Below are 25,544 nucleotides of genomic sequence, written 5' to 3'. Positions count from 1 at the left end.
CATGTAGCTAGTGACTACTATATTGGATAGCACAAAGAGAAGATTAAAGCTTTGGCACTTTCACATTGCTACAGAGAAATTTGGTTGTGCCTATGACTCATCTCATGGAGAAGGCTGTTGCTTTGTTAGAAGAGTAAAGTGTGCATTGTGCCTGTGTCTTCTCAGCATGTCTTCTCTGCCAATGCATAACATGGATCACTTTGAACTGCCACTCAACACTTTGTTTTGATTAACTTTTCCAGAATAGCTTTTTTTCTTGAAATGGTTTATAGATAAATTCCCAGATCTACCTTTTATGTGAACAACTAACAGTTCTCTGGATGACTTTCTGTGGATTCTTATAGACTGCTTTGAAAGCAGTCACAAAGAGTTGAAAATATTTCTATCCACAGCTCTTTCCTGCAACCAAAGACATTTCATTTTTATTTATTTAATTGCAGTACTAAATGTGGAAGAACTGGGAAGCCTATAAAATATTTCTTTTGGGAGTATTAGACTGCCTTAGAAATACAATTGGGCAGTTACATTCAGAAGTAAGTGTTAATTTCATTACCTGACTTAGTTTACTAACTGTTAGACATACTACTTTTGGCTAGACTTGGGCTACTATTCACACTGCAGCATGATCTAGCAAGCCCAAGGGATGACAAAGCATGGGTGGAAGTCACCAGTGAGGGATATCTTGGCTGGGCTCTTGGATGTCCAGCATTCCAGTGAGGTCACTTGATCTTTTGGATGACCCTAGGAGCATTTTCTTTGTTCTGTGATATGCTATAATCTGTACATAAGGAGGGTGAGCTAATTTTTGTATTTTATTATTTAAAAAAGTCTAAAGTTGTAGGTATGTTTTACACTCTTGTTTTATTTACCTGTAGGTGGTTTGGGGAAAGTGTAGGGGCAACCAAAGACCATCTACTTGACTAGGCCTTTTGCCCCGAACCTCATGAAGAAATGATAGGAGGCAGACCTATGTGCTTAAGAAGAGCACTGAGCTCAGAGGAGAGCAACACGGAGTTTTGGGGGTGTGCTTTGTAAGTATGCTTTCTCCCTGAGTTTCTGAGATAACTAATTTTTGCATATTTGTAATGGAAAGGACTATGCTAACAAATAGACTTTTGTGGGCAAGAAGCCCCTTTCTCATATGTAGTATAAAAATAACATAGGATGGTTATGCATGCAATGTAACAAAATTTTAGATGAACAAAATAAGTTGAGATATGGTTTACAACCTTAACAATAGCAGCAATGATGCAACTATTTCTATTAGACAAGTATTCAAGAACCTGTTTTGTCCCAGGCACTCTATTAGGCACCTTCTATAGGCATTATATATAATTCTTTTATTATGCTTATCTTCGTTTTTACAAAGAAGGCAGTTGGGGCTCAGATAGCTACTTTGATTTGCTTGGGATTCTGGAGCTGAAAGAGTGGTCTTTATCCCTAGGTCTTCTGGCTCCACATCCCAGTCCTGCACACTGCAAAGGGGTCTCATTGCTGTTTATAATTGTCCTCTAGTAGGATTTGATTTATATTTAGCATTTTTGGATAAGTATACCAGCACAGTTTATAGTTATCTCTTTAAATGTTCAAAGAGTTTTATTATCTTTCTTAGTTTTTTTCAAAATATAGTAGTCTTTACATTATTACTGAGGTAAGAGATAGTTATAATTTGTGATTTCTGTAAAATGAACATGTTAAACATGAATTGTCATTGATAATCAAGGGTATAGTATTAAAAACTTAAATTTTGCAACATGGATATAAAATTCTGGACATTTTTTAGCATCTTGTATTGCAATTTGATAGATAAAAGGCACTTTATAAGGGAGACAAACTGGGGCTTTGCAATAACACTATGTGTAAGATCTGTGGTGTACAAAATACTTAGGATTAAAGAATTTTAGAGGCCAGGCACAGTGGCTCACACCTGTAATCCCTGCATTTGGGAGGCTGAACCTGGAGGATCGCTTGAGCCTAGGAGTTTGAGGCTGCTGTGAAATAGGCTAATGCCATTGCATGCTGGCCCAGGTGACAGAGCGAGACTCTGCCTTGGGGGGGAAAAAAAAAAGAATTTTAGAGCTGGAGGAACCTAATAGGATAATCTGGTCCAGAAATTCTCAGCTGCATAATCTCGACACCTTTGGGAATAATATAAAAATAATCTAGAGTGGATTCACTATTATCTGTATAGTCATGTCCCGGGATCGATTCTAATATGAAATGGTTTCAGGTCGGGCGCGGTGGCTCACGCCTGTAATCCTAGCTCTCTGGGAGGCCGAGGCGGGTGGATCGCTTGAGGTCAGGAGTTCGAGACCAGCCTGAGCAAGAGCGAGACCCCGTCTCTACTAAAAATAGAAAGAAATTATATGGACAACTAAAAATCTATATAGAAAAAATTAGCCGGGCATAGTGGCGCATGCCTGTAGTCCCAGCTACTCGGGAGGCTGAGGCAGTAGGATCGCTTAAGCCAAGGAGTCTGAGGTTGCTGTGAGCTAAGCTGACGCCACGGCACTCACTCTAGCCTGGGCAACAAAGTGAGACTCTGTCTCAACAACAACAACAAAAAAAAATAAATGGTTTCAATGTACTCATATTATCTTCTAGTATGTTTTTCCTTTTTTGTAGCAATGTATTGTTACATGTCAGTACATAAAATTTTACCTTGTTTTTTTAACTGCTATGTAGTATCTTGGTAATGAGATACATTTAATGTGTTCCTCATCAGTAGATTTGTATTTTTTTAAAAAAATTTTTACAACTGTATATAATTCTGCAATGAAATTCTTGTGTGTACATCTACACCTAAGATGTATACATACGTCTTTTGCTTTCCTAGGATAATATTCATAGAAGTAGTATTTCTTGGTAAAAGCATATGTGTATTATTTATTTTTACTTATATTGCCAGGTTGTTCTCCAGAAAAGCTAATGTAGTTTTTATAGTTAAGAGTCTTACAAGTTGTAACCTTGCCAACCTTGAGTGTGAGAACTTTTTCTTCCATCTGTGTAAAACAGATAAACGTGAATATTTTATCATTTTAATTTGCATTTCTTTAGTGAAATTATGTTTATACATTTGTTAGGGTCATTTGAATTCTGTGAATTGTTTGTATGTATATTCTTTGTGCCTTTTAATGCTGGACTGTTCTTTTTCTTGTAAAGGGCTGATTAATCCTATTGTGCCCATATAATGCAATTTTTTCCTGAATTTTTCCATTGGCTTTTAAACCTTGTTTCTGATGTCTTGTTATCAGTAATTATGAATGACTCTAAGAGGCTTATCAGGCCTTTATCAGATATACACACTTCTGAAATTCTGTTAACATAGATCGCTACAATACTGGTATTTGGAATGTTTGAGAAATGAGAGTATTTGTGGTTACATGAATTTATTTAGCTGATGAACATTTAGAAGCTACTCTGTGTACAGGGTTTATCATGAAATAGGTGCTTGTGAATGAATGAATGAACGCTTGTGAATGAATGAGCTCATGGATGACTGGATGGTGAATTAAAGCTAAGTCTGTGCTAGGTTCTTTTGAATGAAGAGAGACATTGTGGATGAAGTGAACTATGATTATTTTAAAGAATGAATGTATGGATAGCCATTTTATAGATTATGGAATGAAGAAAAAGCTTGATGGTGGGAGAGTGAAAGCTTTAAAAATGGCAAAAATGGGTTTTTGTACAAACAGTAGTTGGTACATGGAAATAGTACAGAGAATGGGCCCAGATGATAAAGAGTCTAGATAATATGGAGTTTAGAGCTTTATAGTACAAATAAATAATAATTGAGGAATGCAGTTAGCTGCAAATGACTATCATAAATTAAAATGGCTCACAATAATTCAAGTTAATGAGCTGACCTCCTAGGTTTGATTCAGTTATTAAGTTTTAACACATGTATTAAAATGAATTCAAAATGTTTATCTTGTTTATAACAGACATTATCAAGTATTCATATTTATATTATTTTGCTGCTCAATTCACATTGTTTGAAGACTTAAGATCATTAATCTAGGCCATTTGCCACAAGAATTTCTTCATCCAACAATTATTTAATTAGTACTTGCTATTTGTAAAGCCCTGTACTTCAACATTTGTTTCTAGATTAATCAGACAGGATAATAAGGAAAATTTAATTATAAATTCATTTTGAAATTTTCCAGCTACATGCCAGGCACATGAGATACAACCATGAACAAAATAAACACACTCTCTGTTGAGATTTAGAGTCTAGTGGGAAAACAAACAAATAGCAGCCTACTAGTTGGTATCCATGGTGGTATCCACACAGCAGAGGGCATCTGGTCCAGAGTTAGGGTTAGGTAGTAAAGGAAGACTTTCTAGGGTAAATTTCCTCTGAGTCAAGACTTAAAGGAAAAGAAAGAGTTAGTCAAGAGAAAAGAAGTGAAAAGAGTATTCCACATTCTAGGTGGTAAGTCTAGCATAGGTGTAAGGTGAGATGAGTGTGAACTATTTGAGGAATGGAAAAAAAAATTCCATGGCACCAATAATTACATATCATGGACATGTTTAATAAATGCCTTGCTACATTTATAGAGGTATAAGAATGCAGAGAGAGGAATGATCACTTCTGGCTGGAGATTGAAAGCTTCACTGAGATTGTATTATTTAAGCTATGCCTGGAAGGATGAGTTGAATTTAAACAGGTGGCAATAGTAGACAGGAGAAGGCGTTCCAACTTTAATGAGGGTTGGGAGTGGTAGGAGAATAAGTGGTGTTAACAGTAGAATGTAGGACATATGTTTTCCGTGGTCCTTTGGTTGAAGAGAAAGGTGGTTTCAAAGTTGGGATCTGGAATTCCTGATTCAAAAACCTAGACTCAATCATGTGGGCAATGGAGTATCAGTGAAGGTTGGAATGGATAGGAAAAGTGTCAGAATTAGGAAGCCATTTCGGTGGCTGGGAATGAGTTAAGAAAAGTCCCGAGTTATGAGTGGTGGCAGTGGCAATGAGAAGGTGTGGGTGGTAGGAACCTGAGCCTTGAAGAAAGCCTTAGGACTCATCTCTTGGTAGCTGTGATCCCTTCGGTCTTAGTTTCTCTAAGCCTCTTTTCTCATGGTGTGTATAATGATGACAATAGTACCTACCTTGTAGGACTATTGTCAAACAGTAATCTATGTTGTAAAAGCACTAGTTATCCTGCAGTGTTACAATATATATTTTTTAAGGTTTTTAGAGTTGGAATTCTTAACTGGAGTCTACTCCATGTACTCTGAGTAATTCAGTTTTTAAATATAATTGGTTTTAAGTGATACTGAGCTGTATTTTATTATAATTGGATGCCTTTATAATCCTATATATTTTAAATTTTAATTTATACATTTAAAACATTCTGGGAAGGGGTTCATGGTAAAGTCAAGGATAAGAATTTTTTTGAAATTTAGAAGTTTTTATTATATTTTGGGAAGTATATACAAATTATCCTATGTTTCCACTTATAAAATTAAGAATAAGAAACAGAACTCTTCAATAAGCATATCAATAAGTACAATAACAGTGTATTCCGTTTTTTTGTTATGTAAGAATTCAGGGAAAATTTTAAAGATAGCGAGAAGAGTAGAGGAAGAAAGAAATATAGAATTTTAGGAAGAGGTTTTAGGAAGAAAGGAATAAAGGGTTTTAGAAAGGAAAAAAAGTGAAATAGAAAATACATATATACCAGAAAGAGAATGTCTTTATTTTTTTTTAATACAGTTTTAGGATATGGGTTTCTGGTGGGGGAGGGGGAGAGGACATTTTTGTGCTTAAAAGAAGTTCTAATCATTCTTAATAAGAGAAAAGATTATTTTAAAGACATCTTAAAATAGCTATAGAAAGTTGTATTTATAACAGATTTACATATTTAATGCTTCATTATCTTATATCCATTATATGAACCTTTGTTTCTAAGTAAATAAGTATGTAAGGATTACTCATCTTACATGTGTTTTTGGAGAGAGCGCAGGAGGGATGGATCATGAGATATATGGCAAGGAAAGACAAAGGAAATATTTTGGTGATTGGGCAATATATTTGGCATTTGCACAATTCATTTGCATCTAAAAATGCATGGTGGCTCACACCTATAATCCCAGCACTCTGAGAGTCCGAGGTGGGAGGATCGCTTGAGGTCAGGAGTTTGAGACCAGCCTGAGCAAGAGAGAACCCCATCTCTACTAAAAATAGAAAAATTAGCTGGGTGTTGTGGCACGGGCCTGTAGTCTCAGTTACTTGTCTGAGGTAGGAGGATTGTTTGATTCCAGAAGTTTGAGGTTGCTGTGAGCTATGTATGATGACACCACTGTACTCTACCCATGGCGAGAGAGCGAGACCCCTTCTCAAAAAAAAAAAAAAAAGAAAAAAAAAAAGAATGCAGTGGAAAAAAGTGCTAGCTTAGAGATTTGGGTTCTAGTTCTAGTTCTGCAATTTTTTAGCAAAGCAATCTTGGGCAAGTACTTTACTCAAAGCTTCATATTTCTTTAGTAGCAAAAGTAAAGTTGTAATTATATCAACTTTACAAGATTGAAATAAAGATCAAATGAGAATATATTAATGAAAATGGTTTGTAAGCTATAAAGCAATATGTAAAATTAAGGTATAAATGGCAATACAAATATTTCCTTTTGTCAGTGTTGTTTTGTTCACTAGAAAAGTCAAGAAGAGTTTCTGTTTTCCTTAAAAAGTAGGAGGAAAAAACAAGTATGCTTTATGATATACTTAGGAAACAACTTGTTTCTTATGAGAAACTGAAATTATTATGAGGAACAAATAATAGCTCCAACTACTGTTTATGATTGTTTTGAATCTTTTTTCTCAAAAACTACTAGCTTGTCATTGTCATTTGTTATATCAACTGGTTATGCTTATTTTGTGCATCCTAACTTGGATCTGTCCTTTTTTCCCCCTCACATTAGAAGACTATCAATATCTCTGAATTTAAACCCATTTTCTCAAGGAGAGTAGGGTTGAGAGGAAACTTTAGGAAATTAACTATTTTCTGAACCAAACCAAATGATTTATTAGTAAACTACAGATGTTCCTTTACTTACGATGGGGTTTCATTCCAATAAATGCATAAGTTGAAAATACCATTAAGTTGAAAATGCACTTAATACCCCTAATCTATGGAATATCATAGCTTAGCCTAGTCTACTCTAAACATGCTCAGAACACTTACATTAGCCTACAGTTGGACAAAATCATCTAAACCAAAGCCTATTGTACAGTAAAGTATTCAATATCTCATGTAATTGTAAGGTTTCTTTGAAGTAGCGGGCGCCAGAGAAAGAAAGACAAGCAGAGTTAAAAGGGATAAGTAAAGAGGCTTTATTGGGGCACTCCTGGGTGGGGGTAACAAGTCCCCGAGAGAGGGACCCGGGCGAGCCTCACGGGACCCACGGGGCCCAGAGAAGCCGCGCCGCCCAGAAGTCTGAGTGGGTTTATATAGGTTTTTAGGGCTGGGGGATGGGAGTTTCTTCAGCCAGGAGATGTTGGTGTGAGGAGTGAGGAATTTCTTTGTTTCAGCTTTGGGGCGGATATTGAGGGACAGGAGGAGCCGCCTCTTTTTTCATTAGGGAAGGGAGGGGTGCCTGCCACCAGCCTTACAGTAATGAAATGAATACTATACTGAAAGTGAAAGGCAGAATGGTTGTGTGGGTACTCGAAGTACGATTTCTGCTGAATGCTATTTCTTTCACACTGTTGTAAAATTGAAAAATTGTTAAATCTAACCATCCTAAGTTAGGGAACATCTGTGTGTATGTGTGTGTGTATATATATATCAGTCAGCCTTTGCCGCATAGCACATGAAACATTGGAGGCATACAACAATAAACTTTTTTTGTTGTTTTTATTTTTTAGAGACTTTTTTTAATTGATACATAATATTTGCACATAGTTTTGGAGTACATGTGATATTCTGTTACATGCATAGAATTTAATGAAATGTTTAGTTTATTGCTTGTGCAATGCATCAGCTAAGCTGTCTGCTTATCATGGCTAGCTAGGCTCATTCACTTGTTTGGGGTCAGCTGGCTGATCTGCTGATCTAAACTGGAAGACACAGGGGCATCCATGTATTCTACCTCTTCCACAGGGTAGCCTGAGCATGTCCTCATACCAAAGAAGAGTTGCAGGAGAGCAAGATGGAAGAGATGGAAGAGTTGCAGGAAAGCAAGTTCCAGTGCATAATCCCATTTCAAGCCTCAGCTTGTGCCATGTCAGCTAAACTCCTATTGGCCAAAGCAAGTCAGGTAGCTGAGCCCAGAGTCAGGGGCCTGGGCAGGTAACTCTTCCTATGGTGGGAAGGTAGTGCATATAGGGAGGGGGAAGAATCTGGGCCAAATTATGCAACATACTGTTAATGGGAAAAGAAGCCAAACTCTGTAAAATAATTTTAAAGAGCTTTACTTTGAGCCAAATTTGAAGATCATGACCTGGAGCCACGCCCAAGAAGCCTTGAGGAAGTGGACTCGCTGTGGCTGGGTCACAGTTTGGTTTTATACATTTCAGGGAGACAGGGGTTACAGATAAAGTCATAAATCAATACATGAGAGGCATACATTGGTTCTGAAAAGGTGGGCCATCTTGAGGGGGGTGTGTAGCTTATAGGTTATAGGTGGGTTTAAAGATTCTTTGGCTTATAATTGGTTAAAAACATGAAGCTTTGTCTAAAGGCTTGGAATGTTTTAACATAGGAGCTATTTATCATAGATAAGCCACTGGACATATATTTGTTGTGTAAATTGAGGACCTGTAGGTTTGTCTTGCATACCTCAGGCTGGTTAATGGTTACAAAGGATGTCCCCAAGAAGGGAGGAGGGCATGATGAGGCATGTCTGATCACCCTCCTCCTGGCAGGCAATTTAGTTTTAGGATATTCCTTTGGCCACAAGGGGTCTATTCCAGTCAGCCAGTGGGTTTAGGGGCAGGGTGAGCCTTAAAATTTTATTTTGGTTCACAATACTATACTTTTTTTCCTGAATTTAGTTTCTGATATTCACAATAATGGGAAAATTTTCTAAGTAGTTTGCTTAAAATCAAGCCCTTTTGCTCAGTAGCAGTATCTCAGGTTTTATATATAATCTATGCGCATGGCCAGTATAGAATCTCTATCAGAGCACCAGTCTTCCTATTCTGTCTTACTCAATTTCCCTTTCTGGTCTGTAGAGGAGAGTACATCTTAGGCATTTAACCCTCGTTAATTCTTTCCAGTTGAACTGCTCATTTTCAGCTGGGCGGTGAGGCTGGTAAACTTTCCTTTGTCTCGGTTCTGTATTCAAAATAGGATTGCAAACTCAGCTACTAAGTGGGGCCAGTCAGGTGACACACTGTGTGAAGCAGGCCTGGTGGGGATTGGGCCGAACAGGAAGGTGTGTGTCTGACCATCCCTGTTGCCGCAGGAAAGTTTGTCCTTACCATTGCCAGATGTTTGAATTTTTCAAGAGAAGTTGGTATTAGAACTTTTAAGTGAACTCTCCCTGTTTTTAAATTAAAGTTGTAAAATAACATAGTGACTATGATGTTTAAATATATATTGGTTGGCTGGGTTTGTTCAATAGTCTTCTAGTTTTCATTGATTTAAACAAAATGGTGTCAGAAACTCGGGGGTCCAGCTCCATATTTGTCCGTGCTAGTTTCTTGTTCAGTTTGGGGCAGTTTGGACAATTAATAGAGGCTGTCTGTGCTCTCATGAGACTTAATTCTTATCTGCTATTTTGAGAATATTGTGTTTATTTTTTTATCTGGCAGCAACTGCAAGAGTGCAATTCCATTGCTCATCAATAAGAAATGAATTCATCTCAGGGGTTTGTTAGCATCCATTTCCCTTATAAGCTTTCCTGCTTGTTTGCTTGCTTTTCGCTTTTCTCTTTTCTTTCCTTTCCTTTCTTTTTCTTTTCTTTTCTTTTTTTTTCTTCTCTTCTCTTTCTCTTCTCTTTTCTTTTCCTCTTTGTTATTTTTCTTATGTTTTATTTTTTACCTTGACATATTTTTCATTTTAGTTAATTTTGTAAACTGCCTCATTGATTTTAGAAGTGTTGTAGATGTATAACTCTGAAATATCTGTGTCATTCAGTTGTGAGATAGGGAGAGGGTTATTAAGTAACTTTCTATTCTTTTGAAACTGTGCTGATTTTTTACAACTGGCACATACATAATCATCTAGAGCAGCTGCAAGTTCTTTTCTTCCTATCTGAGTAAGCAGTCATTCTGTATGCTGCATGGCCTTTCCCAGAACATGTGCCATGTGCTTGCACACCCCCTGCTTTGTGGGCACTGGGCCACGTGGTTCTGCCCTCCTATGCTGAGGTGCTGGACCAGGATATTCTCCTGATTAAGGAGGAACAAAAAGATACTCTGGGACTGAGCCTGCCAGGACTCTCTTATGGAGTAGAGATGTGTGGTGTGTGTGTAAGTGTGTAAGAAAGCTTTGTTTCTTCCAAATTTGGGCAAGTTAACTTTGGGAAGCTCAGTTTCCTTACCTGTAAAATGGATTACAGTAGTGTTTACTTTGTAGGACTGTTGTGGGGGCTAAATTAGTTAATATGTGTAAAGTGTTTAGAACAGGGCCTGGCACAGAGTAAGGGCCATATCAGTGTTGGTTATTAGTAGTGTTGCTTATTTTGTTTTGCACTATGGTGACCACTACCACCATTATTATTATATTCTTTTAAAAAAAATAATTTATCTTTTACTTGAGCTAGTTCCTGTGTGGTGGTTTGTTGGGTCTCAGAGCCTTGATTACAACAATAAGTACTCCATTCTTTTGAGCTCATTTTGCTTTTAGAGAAGAGTACCTTTACTCAACTGTTACAACTGTTTTTTGTCTTCTCTTGACTTGCATTTACATGTAAGAGTGTACTGATTAAAAGGTTGCATTTTGGAGATGGATGCCTTACCTGGATTTGAATACTGGCTCTGCCACTCACTAAGTTATTTTACTTCTGTAGGCATTAGTTTTCTTTCCTGTAAAATGGAGATGATAATATTGTGAGGATTAAATGAGGTATAGTGCACATAAAGCACTTAGTATAGAGATTAATGTCTACAGAAAACTGTAAGTCAATAGCAATTATTAGTTCAATACAGTTGAACATTATTATGCCTTTGTATAAATGTAAACAAGTAGCATTGTACCATTTATATTCTCATAATTTCACAGAAAAGCAAATTAAAATAAAAAAATTGTTTTTTGGCCGATTTATATGTTTTATGTTTCCAGTTGTGAGGTCTTCTATTTATGTAGAGGTTGCTTTAAGATTATGGTTTGAATCCAGGCCTTTCCAGCTGCTTAACGCTGGGAGCCTTGGTTTCTTTGTTTGCAAAAAATGTAATACTTTATTCACTTAAGAAATAAATCTAAATTTTGAATGTGTAAGCCCCTGTTCTGGGGACTGGGAATAGAAAGGTGAACAAGATATAGTCTCTGCCCTAAGGGGCATTAGAAATTCTGCCTTGCAAGGTTGGCCTGAGGTTAAGCCAACCTTTACCAAGCTACTTTACTATACACAAAGTACCTGTCACACCGAGGTACTCAGTAAATGGTGGTTCTTGTGTTTATACCTCTGATATTCTGATTTCTAGCTATGTGCTCCCATTATTAAATCCAATATGTTTCTACTTTATCAATGTTTTAAAACACCTTTCCTTTTGACTTTTAATTTTAAATTGTGCTCATTAAACTTTTACCAAAGGACTCTCTTTCAGTTCTTAGGCAAGAAAATCATTATCTTCTCCCTGACCCTTAAAATTGGCTGTGCTACAGTTTACTGGATCATCTGGTGATGCTGTTTGAGAAGTTTAAGGATGAAGGCCATTATTTATGTCACTTATTAAGACAGGAGGCTTGAAAGCTGGGAACTAACCCCAGAGGGTAGGGAAAATATGTCACAGTGTTTGCAAGAAAGAAGTGTAGAAAGTCCTCAGCCAGTGTTGCATAGGACTCTAGATAGTAAGTGGCTTGCTTGTATGGATCCTAATAGTAGGTAGTTCTTGTCTGAAGCCTAACATCTTGTATCTTGGACCTGTCTGGTATTAGAATCCCAAATGTTTTATAATCTGAGGCTTATATCCTATGAGTAAATATTCCTTTCTAGCTCCTCTTCTGTCTCTTTCTTTTTTCACATATCCAGACTTCTTTAAAGTGATTTATACGTGGTGCCTCTGCTTTTTTGCTTTTCATTTACTCTACAACCTGGCATCTTCCTCACCTATACTGTTTTACTGAGACTGCTTTTAATATGTTCACTAACAATTGCAAAGGATGCTTTCTAGTCCTTTTCTTATTGCCATATCTGTTGCATTTGTCTATCAGAGTCTAATCTGAGTTTTCCTCTAAATAGGGGAGACAGAGACTTACAGTAATTTGAGCAGAGAAAGTTTAATATAAATTAGGGGTTGGCAAGCCATGTCCTATGGGCCAAATTCAGCCCACCACAGGCCAAATCAAGCTACTCCATTTACATATTGTCTCTGCTTTTGTGTTGCAGTAACATAGTCTAATAGTTATGGCAGAGAAAAACAGTTTGCTAGCCCCTGATATAATTAACTATAACAGGGGATTATCTGTAAGGGGATAGAGAGAACACTAAAGAATCCCTAGAACTGAGGGAGAGTGCCCAAGAAAAATATAAACTTGGAGGGGTCCCTCTGCAAAGCTGGGATTCAGACCTTATTGGAGAAGGTGTGGCAGCAATCCATTGGATGGTGGAGAGACCTGCTGGGTTACCTAGGCCAGAGCTGGTCCAGTCACTGGGCAAGCGGGGAACACTCACTGTTCCTAGGTAAAGGCAGAATGAGGCTGGAGGACAGGGAACTGCAACTAGGACTCAAGGGCCAGAAAGACCTCTCTGGGGTGCTCGTAGGCTGAAGCTGGGGGATTGACTGTGAGGATACCTGTGAGATTCACTGAGAATCAGAGTGGGGTTAGTGCTCCTGAAACTGAAAGGGAAGCTGCTCAATGGGGGTGCTGCTGAAACTTGTTGGGATGAGTACCACTGGATGTCCCTCATACAGGGTGCTGAAACAGAAATGCAGCAAGTGGGAAACACTGGAACCTGGAAGAGAAGCCCCTTCCTCATGCAATTTCCTTCCAGCACTTTCTTTAACAAAGCCTAACATTATGCTAGCTACAAAGGAGAAATGTTTAAAGGGCTCCGCTCTGTTTTCTAAGAGCAGACAATGAGGGATGCATTTGAAGCTGTGAGAGGCAATAAATTGATAACTGGCAAAATTTGTAATAGTTCTTTTCTTACTTTCTTGAAACTCTTCTTTTCATAACTTCTGTTATACTGTTTCCCCTAGTTTCCCATCTACCTTTCATGTTTCTTTTTAGTCTCCTTTGCCAGCTCCTTCTGTTTGCCTTTTATATGTTGGAGCTCTTCAGGGGTTTTCTCTTTTTCTACTTTTCTCACTGTGCATTTTTTTTCCTTGGTGTATCATCCACCCCCATACTGATGACTCTTAAATATTTCCTTAGATCCATATATCTAGTTGCTTATTAGACATCTTTTCTTTGCTGTTTCTTCCCATGATAGATGAATTGACTCTCCCTTCCTAACTGAAGCTTGGACAAGTTCAATATAGAACATATCTTCTCTTAAAAGCTCTTCCTTTTCATTGATTCCCTTGCTCAGTTTAATAGTCTGTGATCCAGGCAGCTACCAAAACCAGAAGCTTGTCATTCATTTTTCATGCTTTACCTTGCCCTTACATTTAGTCCAGGCCTGCTACTCTTCATCTTCACTGCCTTCACTTCATTGTCTTAGGTGCTAACCGATTATTACCTGATAGATTGCAGTGGCCTCTCAACTAATCTCCCTGTTGATGTGCTTATTACCATGTCACTCTCCACTCAAGATTTAGTTTTTTTCATTAGTTATGGTAATAGCTTTCAAATGGTTTTCTTTTCTTTTGACAATAGTAGGATCATTTTAAAAAAATAGTCCATACTACCTGAACCCATAACATGAAAATGAGGTGAAGGCACAACTGCCCTGGTGGAAGGATACGAGAGCTCTGGTTATTTGGACCCTCTCGAGTTTCTCTGAGACAGTTTTTAACTGGATCCTCTTTCCTTTTCTTATCCTCCTGTCAAACCTTTACTCATCCTTCAAGATGAATGGAAGCATGTTGACCTGACTCCCCGGGAACTTTGTTGTATTACTTAGTTCACCATATATAAATCTTAACCTTACAAATCTTAACCTCTCATCAAGGACTGTGATTTACTTACTTTCATCTTTCATTTCTAATGTAGTGACAATTCAGTAAATTATGATTGAATGAATCTGTTTTAAGTATCTGATTGTGTTTCCTATGTTTTATACTATCAACCAACGTAACAGAGAACTGGCTGATGGACTGGCACTGGACAGTTGATTTTGATTTATATTCTTATATAAATTTACCAAAAGGGTTTGAAGAGTTGAAGTTATGGAAGAACAGTGATATGAAGAAGACAGGTGTAACCAATAATTGCTTCTACGTGGTAATGTCTTCTGGCTTGCTAACTTTTTCACTTCAAGGGTTAGACGAAGCTCAAGTCATACAACTATTGAAACAGTGAGAAATACATTCTAAAATTTTAAATTGGTTAATGATTAAGCTTAAAATATGCCCTCCCCCCCCCCCCCCCCGTCTCCCCTCATCCACCTAAATATCAACATCATTACCTTGAACATCATCTTTGAGGACAGGGACGGCTGAGGCACCTGGAGGCTACAGAAGCAATCTCCTACTTAACATGCACTAGTCAGTCTTTGTGAAATATCACCCCTGATGCTGGGTGCTTATCTTTTATGGAACAGCTTGCAAATCCTAATTGTTTTAAACTGGCTCTGAGGAAAAGAGATTTGAGAATCAATAAATTATAGCTCTCATACATACAAATATGCGTCATTATAATGAAGACAATCTGATGGCTCCTTAGGTCAAATAACAAAAGAGGTGGACTTGAGTTTGTAAAGGCTCATTGCCAGTCCTCTTATTACAAGGTTTGAATGCAGTTTGACTCTCTCAGGTTGCTGTGTTTAGGATCACATACGGGCATTTCTTTTAGATGGTTAGAGCCTCAGTGGGAGCACATTGATGTGGGTTCATTACTTGCTCTGGTGGCCATATGTCTTCTTTATAAGGTTCATTACGGCAGAGGCAGCGATATTTATGCTTTTAAATACTGATGTGTTGAGAGAAGCTAAATAAACTATTCTAAGAATTGTACCATCTGCTTTTCAGACCCAGAGCTTTCTCTAAGATTCTAGGGACTTTCACCCAAGGTCACCCATCTTAGTCCTCTCTAGAGTCTTGGAAAAAGCTCAGAGTTTGAAAAGCAGACAGCACAAATATTGTTGCTTTCTCATCAATGAGAAATTTCTTGCACCAGCAGGTGGTAGTAACCTGCAGAACAATTTTTACTGCTTTTTCTCTAATTGAAGGAAATACTTTTCTTATCTTCAGCCAGAATTTAGGTAATTCAGTTTCTTTAAATTTTCTTTTAGAGTACAATCATTCTTCAAATTTAGAAATTTTTTCTTTTTTTCCATTCAGTATTATGTTGAAATTTCTTATGGTAATGAGAATAAATTCCTCATCCAATTGAACGTTTTTCTTTTATATCTTTAAAAATAATAATGAAGATTTTCCTTGAACATATATGGATGTTTGTTTTTCTACTAGTCTTAGTAATTCTTTTTTGGGCTCCAAATTGTAATAGTGATTAAATGTTACTCATGAGCCATTGTTAATTTGTTTCCCAAAGTGGAATTTGATTACATAAGCAATGGCAGTACACATTAATATATTTTTACATAATCCTTCAATTTTCAAGTCATTTCAGTATTTAGAGTGTTTTTTTAAGTGAGTCAGTTTTTGAATCTAATAACTATCTTTCAGCACAGTTAAAACAAAATTCTTCTTTTAGCTCATAAACTCATGATAAATGGTTCCTTTGGTCAGCCAGTGCTCTTTAGTATGAAACAATAGAGATTGGTATTGTGATCCCATTTTTTTCAGCTCATCAATTTGTGAGAAATAGTGACATGGCCCTATCCATTAACAAATAGGTGCTAGGGGATCAGGAAGTAAGCTCAAGAAGTTGCCAGGAAGGAAAAGGAAACAAGTACCAAGAAGAAGGGAGTTCTGAATATAGAGCCTTTATTTAGACTCATTTTCTAGGTTGTCAGCTTGTTAATCTGCTATCAGCCTATTAACCTGCTAGATCTGAAGGTGATCTTTATATTTTTCTTTCTTTTAAGTATACATTGTAGTTTTCCTTCTGATTATATACCAATACATATTCATTATAGAAAATTTATGAAAGAATATTTAATAAATGCAAATTGACTATAAACTCTGGATGGTAAATATATACTTTTGGTGTATTTTCCTCCCCTTTTATCTCTGCTCTTTCCTGCACCTCTAAATTTATATACTGATAATTTATATATGCATACAGCTTGTTTATTATAAAATTGGAATTTATACTTTTATATCCTTTTCTTTGCCATAAAATGTTCTTCAGAAACGGGGGTTTTGGCTGGGCGCGGTGGCTCACGCCTGTAATCCTAGCACTCTGGGAGGCCGAGGTGGGCGGATCGTTTGAGCTCAGGAGTTCGAGACCAGCCTGAGCAAGAGCGAGACGCCACCTCTACTAAAAATAGAAAGAAATGATATGGACAGCTAAAAATATATATAGAAAAAATTAGCCGGGCATGGTGGCGCATGCCTGTAGTCCCAGCTACTCGGGAGGCTGAGACAGGAGGATCGCTTGAGCTCAGGAGTTTGAGGTTGCTGTGAGCTAGGCTGACGCCACGGCACTCACTCTAGCCTGAGCAACAGAGTGAGACTCTGTCTCAAAAAAAAAAAAAAAAAAAAAAAAGAAACAGGGGTTTTAAAGTCTGTGTACTTTTCATGGTATGGATGTACCATATTTTAACCATTTTCTTGTATTTTGAAATTTAAGTTGTTTTTATTTTCCTTCTATTACAACTTCACAGTAACTATATATATATGGACAGCTATATATAGAAATATATATTTGTATATGTATTCTAGATGATTTTGTTAGGGGAAATTTTTGCAAGTTCAATTACTAGATCAAAGGTACAAATTGTTCTTGATGCATATTTCCTGTTGACATCCAGATAAGGTGTATCAATTTACACATTCCTGTTAGAACAATATAAGAGTACTCTTTCCGCTACAACCTGGGTAACCATAGACACTATTATTTAAAAGAAAACAATTTAATAGGCTAGAAAGGCATCTTATTTAATTTACATTTCTTAGATTATTCGGTGAACACTTTTTTGTGGCCATGTATATTTATTTTCTTATGTGACTACTCTTGGTATGCTTTTATCAACATGGAATGAACCTAATATATTGGGTAAAGTTTCATTGGGGAGTGTATTTTCCAAGGCCTAGTCAGTTTTCATTAATGCCAATGATGCTAGGATTCACCATACGTTTTTTTAAATTAATTTTTTAATTGTGTAAAATAATACATTGTTAATGATGAATGAAAAGTATACAATTGACACTGCTTTGTATTTTTTGAGTCAGTTATGTTAAAGGGCTCTCAGGAACTATTTTCATGGCCCTCCATACATTCCACCCTAGGTTCTGATTATGTGGTATGAGCCTCTTGTCAACTTTGGTGGCCACTCTATTCTCATCTGTTTCTCTCTTCCTCCATCAACCCTGTATTTGGGGAGTGGTGGTATTGGCATCTTGTGGTAAGGATAGACCTCTGCCACCGTAGCTGCTTTCTGTGTTGGCACTGAGAGTCAGTTAGTTGTTCTCTCAATTAGCTATGGGAGTCATGTTTGACCTTTTGAGTTATCAGTAATAGTTAAAAAAACGCCAAATTTTTATTAACAACCAAATAATTTAATTTCTATTTTTTATTATAATCAGAGTCTTTAATTTTCCTTCGTTCAACATTTATGAAACTTAAGTAATTAAGGTCCTTAAGTGGTTGCTAAGTATTTCTTATGCTTAATAGAAAGCCATGCAAATTTCTCAGATATATCTCCCCTTCAATCTTGGTATCTCTGCAGGTGTTCCATCAGATGCAGGAGTTTGAACATCTTTTATTGCTCAAAGTAATTGAAATTATTAGCTGAAGACTTTGCATGTATGTACTGGTGAAACTCATGCTGGAAAGTGTGATTCTATTTTATTAAAAGTATGTAATCCCAGTGGGGGTAAGTGAGGGGTCATTTTTTTTCCCTGTGTTATGTGACAATTGGAGATAATTTAATGTTGTTCTTAATTTTATTTAATGCCATGAAGATTTTCTGCTTTAGAGTTAAATTCAGTATCCCATGTCTTGTTTTTTTTTTTTTTTTTTTTTTTGAGACAGAGTCTCACTCTGTTGCCCGGGCTAGAGTGAGTGCCGTGGCGTCAGCCTAGCTCACAGCAACCTCAAACTCCTAGGCTCAAGCGATCCTCCTGCCTCAGCCTCCCGAGTAGCTGGGACTACAGGCATGCACCACCATGCCTGGCTAATTTTTTGTATATATATATTTTAGTTGTCCATATAATTTCTTTCTATTTTTAGTAGAGACGGGGTCTCGCTCTTGCTCAGGCTGGTCTCAAACTCCTGACCTCGAGCGATCCACCCGCCTCGGCCTCCCAGAGTGCTAGGATTACAGGCGTGAGCCACCGCGCCCGGCCCCATGTCTTGTTAATATTTATCAATTGACTATAATGCATGTTTCATACAAAAGATTTTGAGGTACCTATGCCTATGGTAAAAGTATAAAAATATGGCCTGCAGAATTATATAATACATGAAATCCTGCTAGTGGTTATTCCTAGGGAGGTGGGGCAGAAATAGTACTAAGTTAAGAGTAGGGTAAGAGGGTACTAACACTTTATTTGTAATATTCTAAATATTTTCCAAAAAAATGTTAGAAGGTATACATGTCAGAAAGATAGCATTTATTCTAGGTGGTAGATATATGCATGCTTATTTTGGTAGTCTATTGTTTTATAATTTAAATATTTTTCCAAATTACTAAAAAAAGCATAAGAATTTCAGCTATAACTATTTTTTAGTCAAGTTGAAACTCAAATTGTCTACTTTTTAGATAGTGTCTGACATACCATTTATATCCAATGAAGTGATTTGTAGATAAATGTTTATTATTAAAATTTTGATACTCTTAGAAAAATCAAGTCCCAAAGATAGTTATTTTATTCCTTGTTCTCGTCAGCAACCATTATAGTAAACATTGTCTTTTTCAATATCACCTTTTTATTCTGCCTCATGATTTCTTAACTTCAATTTAATTTCCAGAATTATGACTTGTTAACATGAAAATTATTATCCTCTAAGCAATAGAATTTTGATATGAAGGAGACAGATCCCAGGCATAATTATTATTTTCTTTTATACAAGAGGTAAAAGGAATCAGGAAACAAAAACCTTACTCTGAGGCCAATGGTTTGATTTGTTTGCAGGGCTCTTTATTTTAATGTAGCATAGATATGTCACTTCATATTTTCCCCTGGTACCAGTTAAGATTTCATCTTCTTGATATTTCTCCCCTTTTTGATATTTTTATGCTGATATGAAATGAGAGGGAGTAGAGGACACCATAGTACATGTAAGCACTGGCCTGCTGCTGTCTTTAGCAATTTTTATTAACTGTTAATATTGTTCACTCTTAGTGTATAATGGATAGCAGAACACAGTAGAATGAACATAGTATTGAAAACAGAGAAGGCTGACTAAATCCTGGGTCTGCATCCTGGGTTTGCTACTTACAGTTACGGCATGGAGTTGCATATGTTGCTTACCACTTTTTGGCGTTAGCATCCTCGATAAATTAGGAGTTAATAGTGTTTATTTTAATAATTTATTATGAGAATTAAATTGGGTTGTCTGTTTAAGCATCCACATAGTATCTGGCATAATGCTAGGCTGTCAGAAAGTGTTGATTTTTCCTGCTTTCACTAATGGAAAGTGCTGGGAAGTACTTTAACTTAGAGTAAAAGATTTAGGTCATGTAGCATAAATTTATGAGATATACACAGAAGTGATTTCCTAAGTTTAAAAGGTGAACTTTAAATGTAAGTTTTTTTTCTTCTTTATTCTTTTCGACTTATACAATTGTAAGCCAGTACAAACAAAGCCAAACATTTGCTTCAGCCTTAGTTCCTTGTTCATGTTTCCTGATATGGATGGGAGCTACATTGTGGGCACTGTACCTTTGTGCTTATACCTAGAAGAAGGGAGGCAAGAGCCAGAGAATACAGGTGCAGAAGGAAGTTAAGAGGCATGGGATAGGCAGAGGAGAAGCATATGTGTTTGAGGATGTTCTCTAACTCTGTCTCAGCTAATGTGAAGAAGTTGGATATTCCATTGATCCTTCTTCTGATGCGGCAAGGACAGACTGTATTTCATGTTGAAACATCTAAACTCACAGCAAGGGTCATTGGTTCTTTATTCAGTTTTATCTAATATTTTCAAAACACAATTGCTTTCATTAAATGCTCTAGGATTTATATACATTTTGCGAATTCCTTTTATCTTCTCTTTAAGTATATGGTCATGTACTTCCCAGATGCATTCAGAATAAAGATCCGAAAGTCCAGAGTATTCTGTCATTAAATAAAGGTTTCATCACACTATTAAGTCAGAAAAAATGGCCATATTGATTTTAGGAAGATTATAGCAATTAATATTAAAATAAAGATTAAGTGAACCCTCTATTAAGCAGAAAATGAAATTATTGGGATAATCAATAAACTGACTTTTGACTGCTTGAGTTTTCTCTGATGCTTCCTTATTCTAAATATATTTAGCTTCTTCAACTTCTATTAAAAGGTTTTCTGAAACTTTTGAGATTTACTTACATGAAATAATTTTCTTATGCATTAAATAGAAAATTGAGATAAGGATGGGAGAAAAGCATGTTGAGAGAATAATGATGAAGTTATTCTCAGTATGTTTGGCTTTCTATTTTAGTGGAACTGTTGAAGATGCCATCTTCTCACATACTTATCATTATAGAATTTGTACCTCTGTTACATCATTTTTTTCATTCTGTTATATTTTAAATTAAGATGTATGAGAGTTTTCACTGTGCAATGAATGCGATTCTCTTATTGCAGGTCATACTGTGTGTCTGTTGTGTTTTTATGTTTAAAGACACAATGTTCTTATCAGACTAATATTAAGATACCTGCAAGGTCATAATTTTAGAAACTCTCTGTGTTTTTCTCATATACCATACAGTGTTGTTTGTAGGATTAAGTGAGGTACCGTATGTGAAAGTGCTTTTAAAATTGGAAAGCATTGCACACTCTAAAGGATTATTATTATTATTGAGAATTGTAAACATGACTAAAATCATATCTGAGGAATTGCTCTCTTAAAGCAGAAGAAATAAAAGGAGAGTTACATGATGAAATGACTTTTTGTATTTTTAAGCCGTGTGAGTAGAAATTATGATATGCAAAAGAACTAATGTATTAGGTTATTAAGTATGAAATGTACTAAGTTTGACAGTTGATATCTGACATTTCACTTGGACATTTCTTGTTTTGTGTTTATTGTGACGGTACATCCTCAATTTTTCAAACGCACATTTTGGCTTGTGATTATCTTTCAAATTTTTTAACAGCAATTTTTGTGAAACCCTGAATAAGTAAAAAATTTGTGTTATCTTTGAGCATGAGTTCCATCATGGAACCAATGCAGCAGAGACAGCTTGAAATATCAGTGAAGTGTTTGGGAAGGATGTGGCTAATGAACACACAGTATGTCAATGGTTTGAGTTCTGTTATGGTGATTTTAATCTTGAAAATGAGCCATGTGGGTGACCTGAGACCAAAGTGGATAATGATGAGCTGAAAGCTATATGGAAGCAAATCCATCTCAACCTATGTGTGAATTAGCAGCAAGGTTTGATGTTATTATTCCAATAATATTGGACCATTTGAAACAAATGGCCATGGTAAAGAAGCTGGATAGATGGTTTTGCGTGAATTTAAATGAGTGTCAGAAGAGAATCGTCTCGAAGTTTGCCTTTCTTTGCTGTCATGACAAAAAGGCAAATCATTTCTTGTTCCATTTCTTGTTTCATCACATTGTTCCATGTGATGAAAAATGGATTCTTTTTGACAATCACAAGCGTTTGGCACAATGGTTGGATAAAGATGAAGTGATGAAACCCAGTCCAAAACTGAATATTCATCAAAAAAAGCTAATGGTGTCTGTTTGGTGTCCAGTGCTGGTGTTATTCCCTAAGCTTCATGAAACCTGGTCAGTCAATTACAGTGGATGTCTCTTGCAACCTACTGGACAAAATGATGAGGATGCTTGTAATTAAGTAGCCGAGATTGGTCAATAGAGACAGGCCAATCCTCTTATAAGACAACGCTTGACCACATGTCACACAAACAGTGCTGCTCAAACTACAGAAGCTGGAATTGGAAACTCTCTGTTATCCACCGTATTCACCAGACTTTGCACCAACTGACTATCCCTTCTTGCAGGCTTTGGACCACTTCTTGCAAGGAAAAATGTTCACTTCTCAACGAGCTGTGGAAAATGCCTTTTGCGATTTCATCACCACTCGCTCTCCAGGCTTCTTCACTGCTGGCATAAACAAGCTACTGTTAAGATGACAAAACCGTAGTTTAGATGCATACTTTGATTAATTGTACTGCTTCTTGTTTGAGATATAATAAACTATACTTTTGATTTGAAATTGGACATTTCATATTTAATGGCATAATAATAAATACTCAAAAAGATAAAAAAGTGAATAGTTAAATTAATCTATTTCCCTGATTTTTACCATTTGATTGACATTGACCTGAATTTATTTTGAAGGATTTATATAAATCAATGGCAGAATCATCCAGTGAGTCAGACCACTTACACTTTCGTGACCGATTGAGTCGATGGACTGCCAGGTCAACTCACAGGGATACTGGAAGTCATCCTACAGCAGAAGTCACTGAGAAGGTCAACAGTATAACGAGTACTTTACAGGTTAGTTTAACAGTGGTTGCATTTAATAGATTTTAAGTAGTTTGAACTAAGTAATAGTTTCAGTCACTGTATTAGTTTTTTTGCTGCTGTAACAAATTACCACAAAGCTAATGTCTTCAAACAACACAAACTTACTATCTTACAGTTTTGGAAGTCAGAAGTCTGACACTGGTCTCATGGGACTAAAAATCAGGGTGTTGGTAGGGCTGTATTGCTTCCTGGAGGCTCTGGGGGAAATCCTGTTCCCTTGTCTTTTCCATGTTCTAGAGGCTGCCCACATATCTCATCTCGTGGCTGCCTTCCTTCATCTTCAAAGCCCACAGGGATGGGCTGAGTCCTTCTCATATCACATCACTCTACCTCCCCTGCCTCCCTTTTCCTCTTTTAAGGATGCCTGTGATTTCATTGGGTCCATTCAATAATCCACTAGAATCTCCCCATCTCAGAGCCTTTAATGTAATCACATCTGCAAAATCCCTTTTGCCATGTAAGGTACATGTGCACAGGTCCTGAGAATTAGGACTTGGACATCTTTGAGGGCCACTATTCTGCCTACCACAGTCAGTAAAGACATTTGGAATATATGATAGGTTGTGGAGAGTGTTTTGGGATAAAGCAATATTTCTAAATAAAATATTGCGGGAGTGAAACCAGTCGAAATTATCATAGTTTAGTTTCTTTTCGACATGTGCCTTTAGAGAAGTTGCCCATGTTTTGGTGAGGTAGATTATGTATGGGTGAATGATACAGAGATGCCATTTTGCTTTAGAGACTAACTTTTGACAGTGTTTGGAAGTTCGAGTGGAGGCAGTTTCCATCCTTTCCATAGAAAGGCTTTAGGAAAAGAAGTGGGGGCAGGGTAACATAGTTGTACTGGGAAAAAAAAACTCAGAAATATAATTTATTTCCTACTTATTAATCCCTTACATTTTAGCCTGGATAAATATGGGCTTTGGCTTTTAATTGCTTTGGATTAGTGTGCTTAGATAAGAAGAGGATAATTTTTGGTGGAGAAGCCATGATTTGATTTAAAAATCAGAAGGCCTATTCTTTTTAAACGTATTTTAAACATAACAATTCCATAACAATGGAATTTTGGAGTATGAATTCTTGTACTTTCCTACCAATGAGGTACACTAATAAGTATATATTTTTGAAAGAATTGCCTCTATTGATCTCTAAGGTGAAACCTAGAATATTTAGGTGAAAACCATTTCTGTTGTGATTACAACTAAATTTGTTGTTTATAGCTTAAGGTTAATGGACCCTTTTTACCCCCTCTTATCAAGTTCTGAGGCAATGTAATAATTGAAGTAACACTGATCCTAATGGTTTGCTGCCCTTGTATACAATCTACTAGATTTGTTCTTTTGGGATTCCTTTTTTGTAAAGAAAGTATGAATTAGTTGAGGTGCACATATTAAAAATGGGGATTTTTTTCAATGTATGGTTTTACTGCTGACTTATTAGGCAGCCTTAAATAAGTATTTAAATTATGTGCATCAGATTTCACACAAGTAAACTGCAGTGGGATTTGAGTTTCTTTCTCGGTGGTGTTTAGATTTCTTTGATATTTATGAAGTGCATTGATACCCAACTTAACTGTGATATAAACTGTATATTTTTAAAACATTGACTTAGCTAATTGACATACTACCAAGATTGACTGGGAAAAACAGTGTTTAGAAAAATTAATACAAGTCCATTTTCTTTCAAGGATACCAGTCGGAACCTGCGGCAAGTGGACCAGATGCTTGGACGATATCGAGAATATAGTAACGGACAGGCGGGTGCTATAGAACATGTGAGGATGTTTACATATGTTTGCAGTTTCTGTTACCAAGCTTTTTGGGAATGTAGTTTTTGGGGAGTGGGGATGTGAGATAAAGGAGAAGAGCTTTGGTTTTTAAACCTACTTTACTATTTTATGGTTTAAATTTAGGTTAGCTTGTCAGATGGATTGACAGCTAGATTATATAGATTAGATTCTACTGAATTTGAAAGCTTAGGTCAGAGAGGGAAGAATTCAGGATTTGAATTAAACAGAGACTTGCTCAACTTTGGCCACCGATACCCTCTATCAGGAGTTAAGAATTTTTAGGATAGTTTATTTTAAAGTAATACATGTTCATTGTTTTTTTTTTTTTTTTTTTTGAGACAGAGTCTCGCTTTGTTGCCCAGGCTAGAGTGAGTGCCGTGGCGTCAGTCTAGCTCACAGCAACCTCAAACTCCTGGGCTTAAGCGATCCTACTGCCTCAGCCTCCCGAGTAGCTGGGACTACAGGCATACGCCACCATGCCCGGCTAATTTTTTGTATATATATATATATATATATTTTAGTTGTCCATATAATTTCTTTCTATTTTTAGTAGAGACGGGGTCTCGCTCTTGCTCAGGCTGGTCTCGAACTCCTGACCTCGAGCGATCCACCCGCCTCGGCCTCCCAGAGTGCTAGGATTACAGGCGTGAGCCACCGCGTCCGGCCGGTGTTCATTGTTTAAAAAAAATAAAACTCTTCTCTCAAAGC

The 25,544-nt window shown here is 36.7% G+C and overlaps 1 protein-coding gene across 1 annotated transcript in view; it reads left to right on the top strand.

The window, feature by feature from the left end:
- CEP128 (centrosomal protein 128) overlaps positions 1-25,544 on the top strand; it is a 340,191-nt gene that overhangs the window by 1,159 nt on the left and 313,488 nt on the right. The window contains exons 2-4 of the mRNA XM_069465188.1: positions 876-1,031; positions 22,856-23,017; positions 24,735-24,821. Coding sequence (XP_069321289.1) covers positions 22,871-23,017; positions 24,735-24,821 — 234 coding nt within the window. The 5' untranslated portion in view covers positions 876-1,031; positions 22,856-22,870. The remainder of the gene's footprint in view (positions 1-875; positions 1,032-22,855; positions 23,018-24,734; positions 24,822-25,544) is intronic.

Source organism: Eulemur rufifrons, chromosome 2 (genome assembly GCF_041146395.1).
Source record: "Eulemur rufifrons isolate Redbay chromosome 2, OSU_ERuf_1, whole genome shotgun sequence".
Classification (NCBI taxonomy): Eukaryota; Metazoa; Chordata; class Mammalia; order Primates; family Lemuridae; genus Eulemur; species Eulemur rufifrons.
The sequence above is the reverse complement of the archived record's forward strand: the minus strand, read 5'-3'. Positions and strand labels throughout refer to the sequence as shown.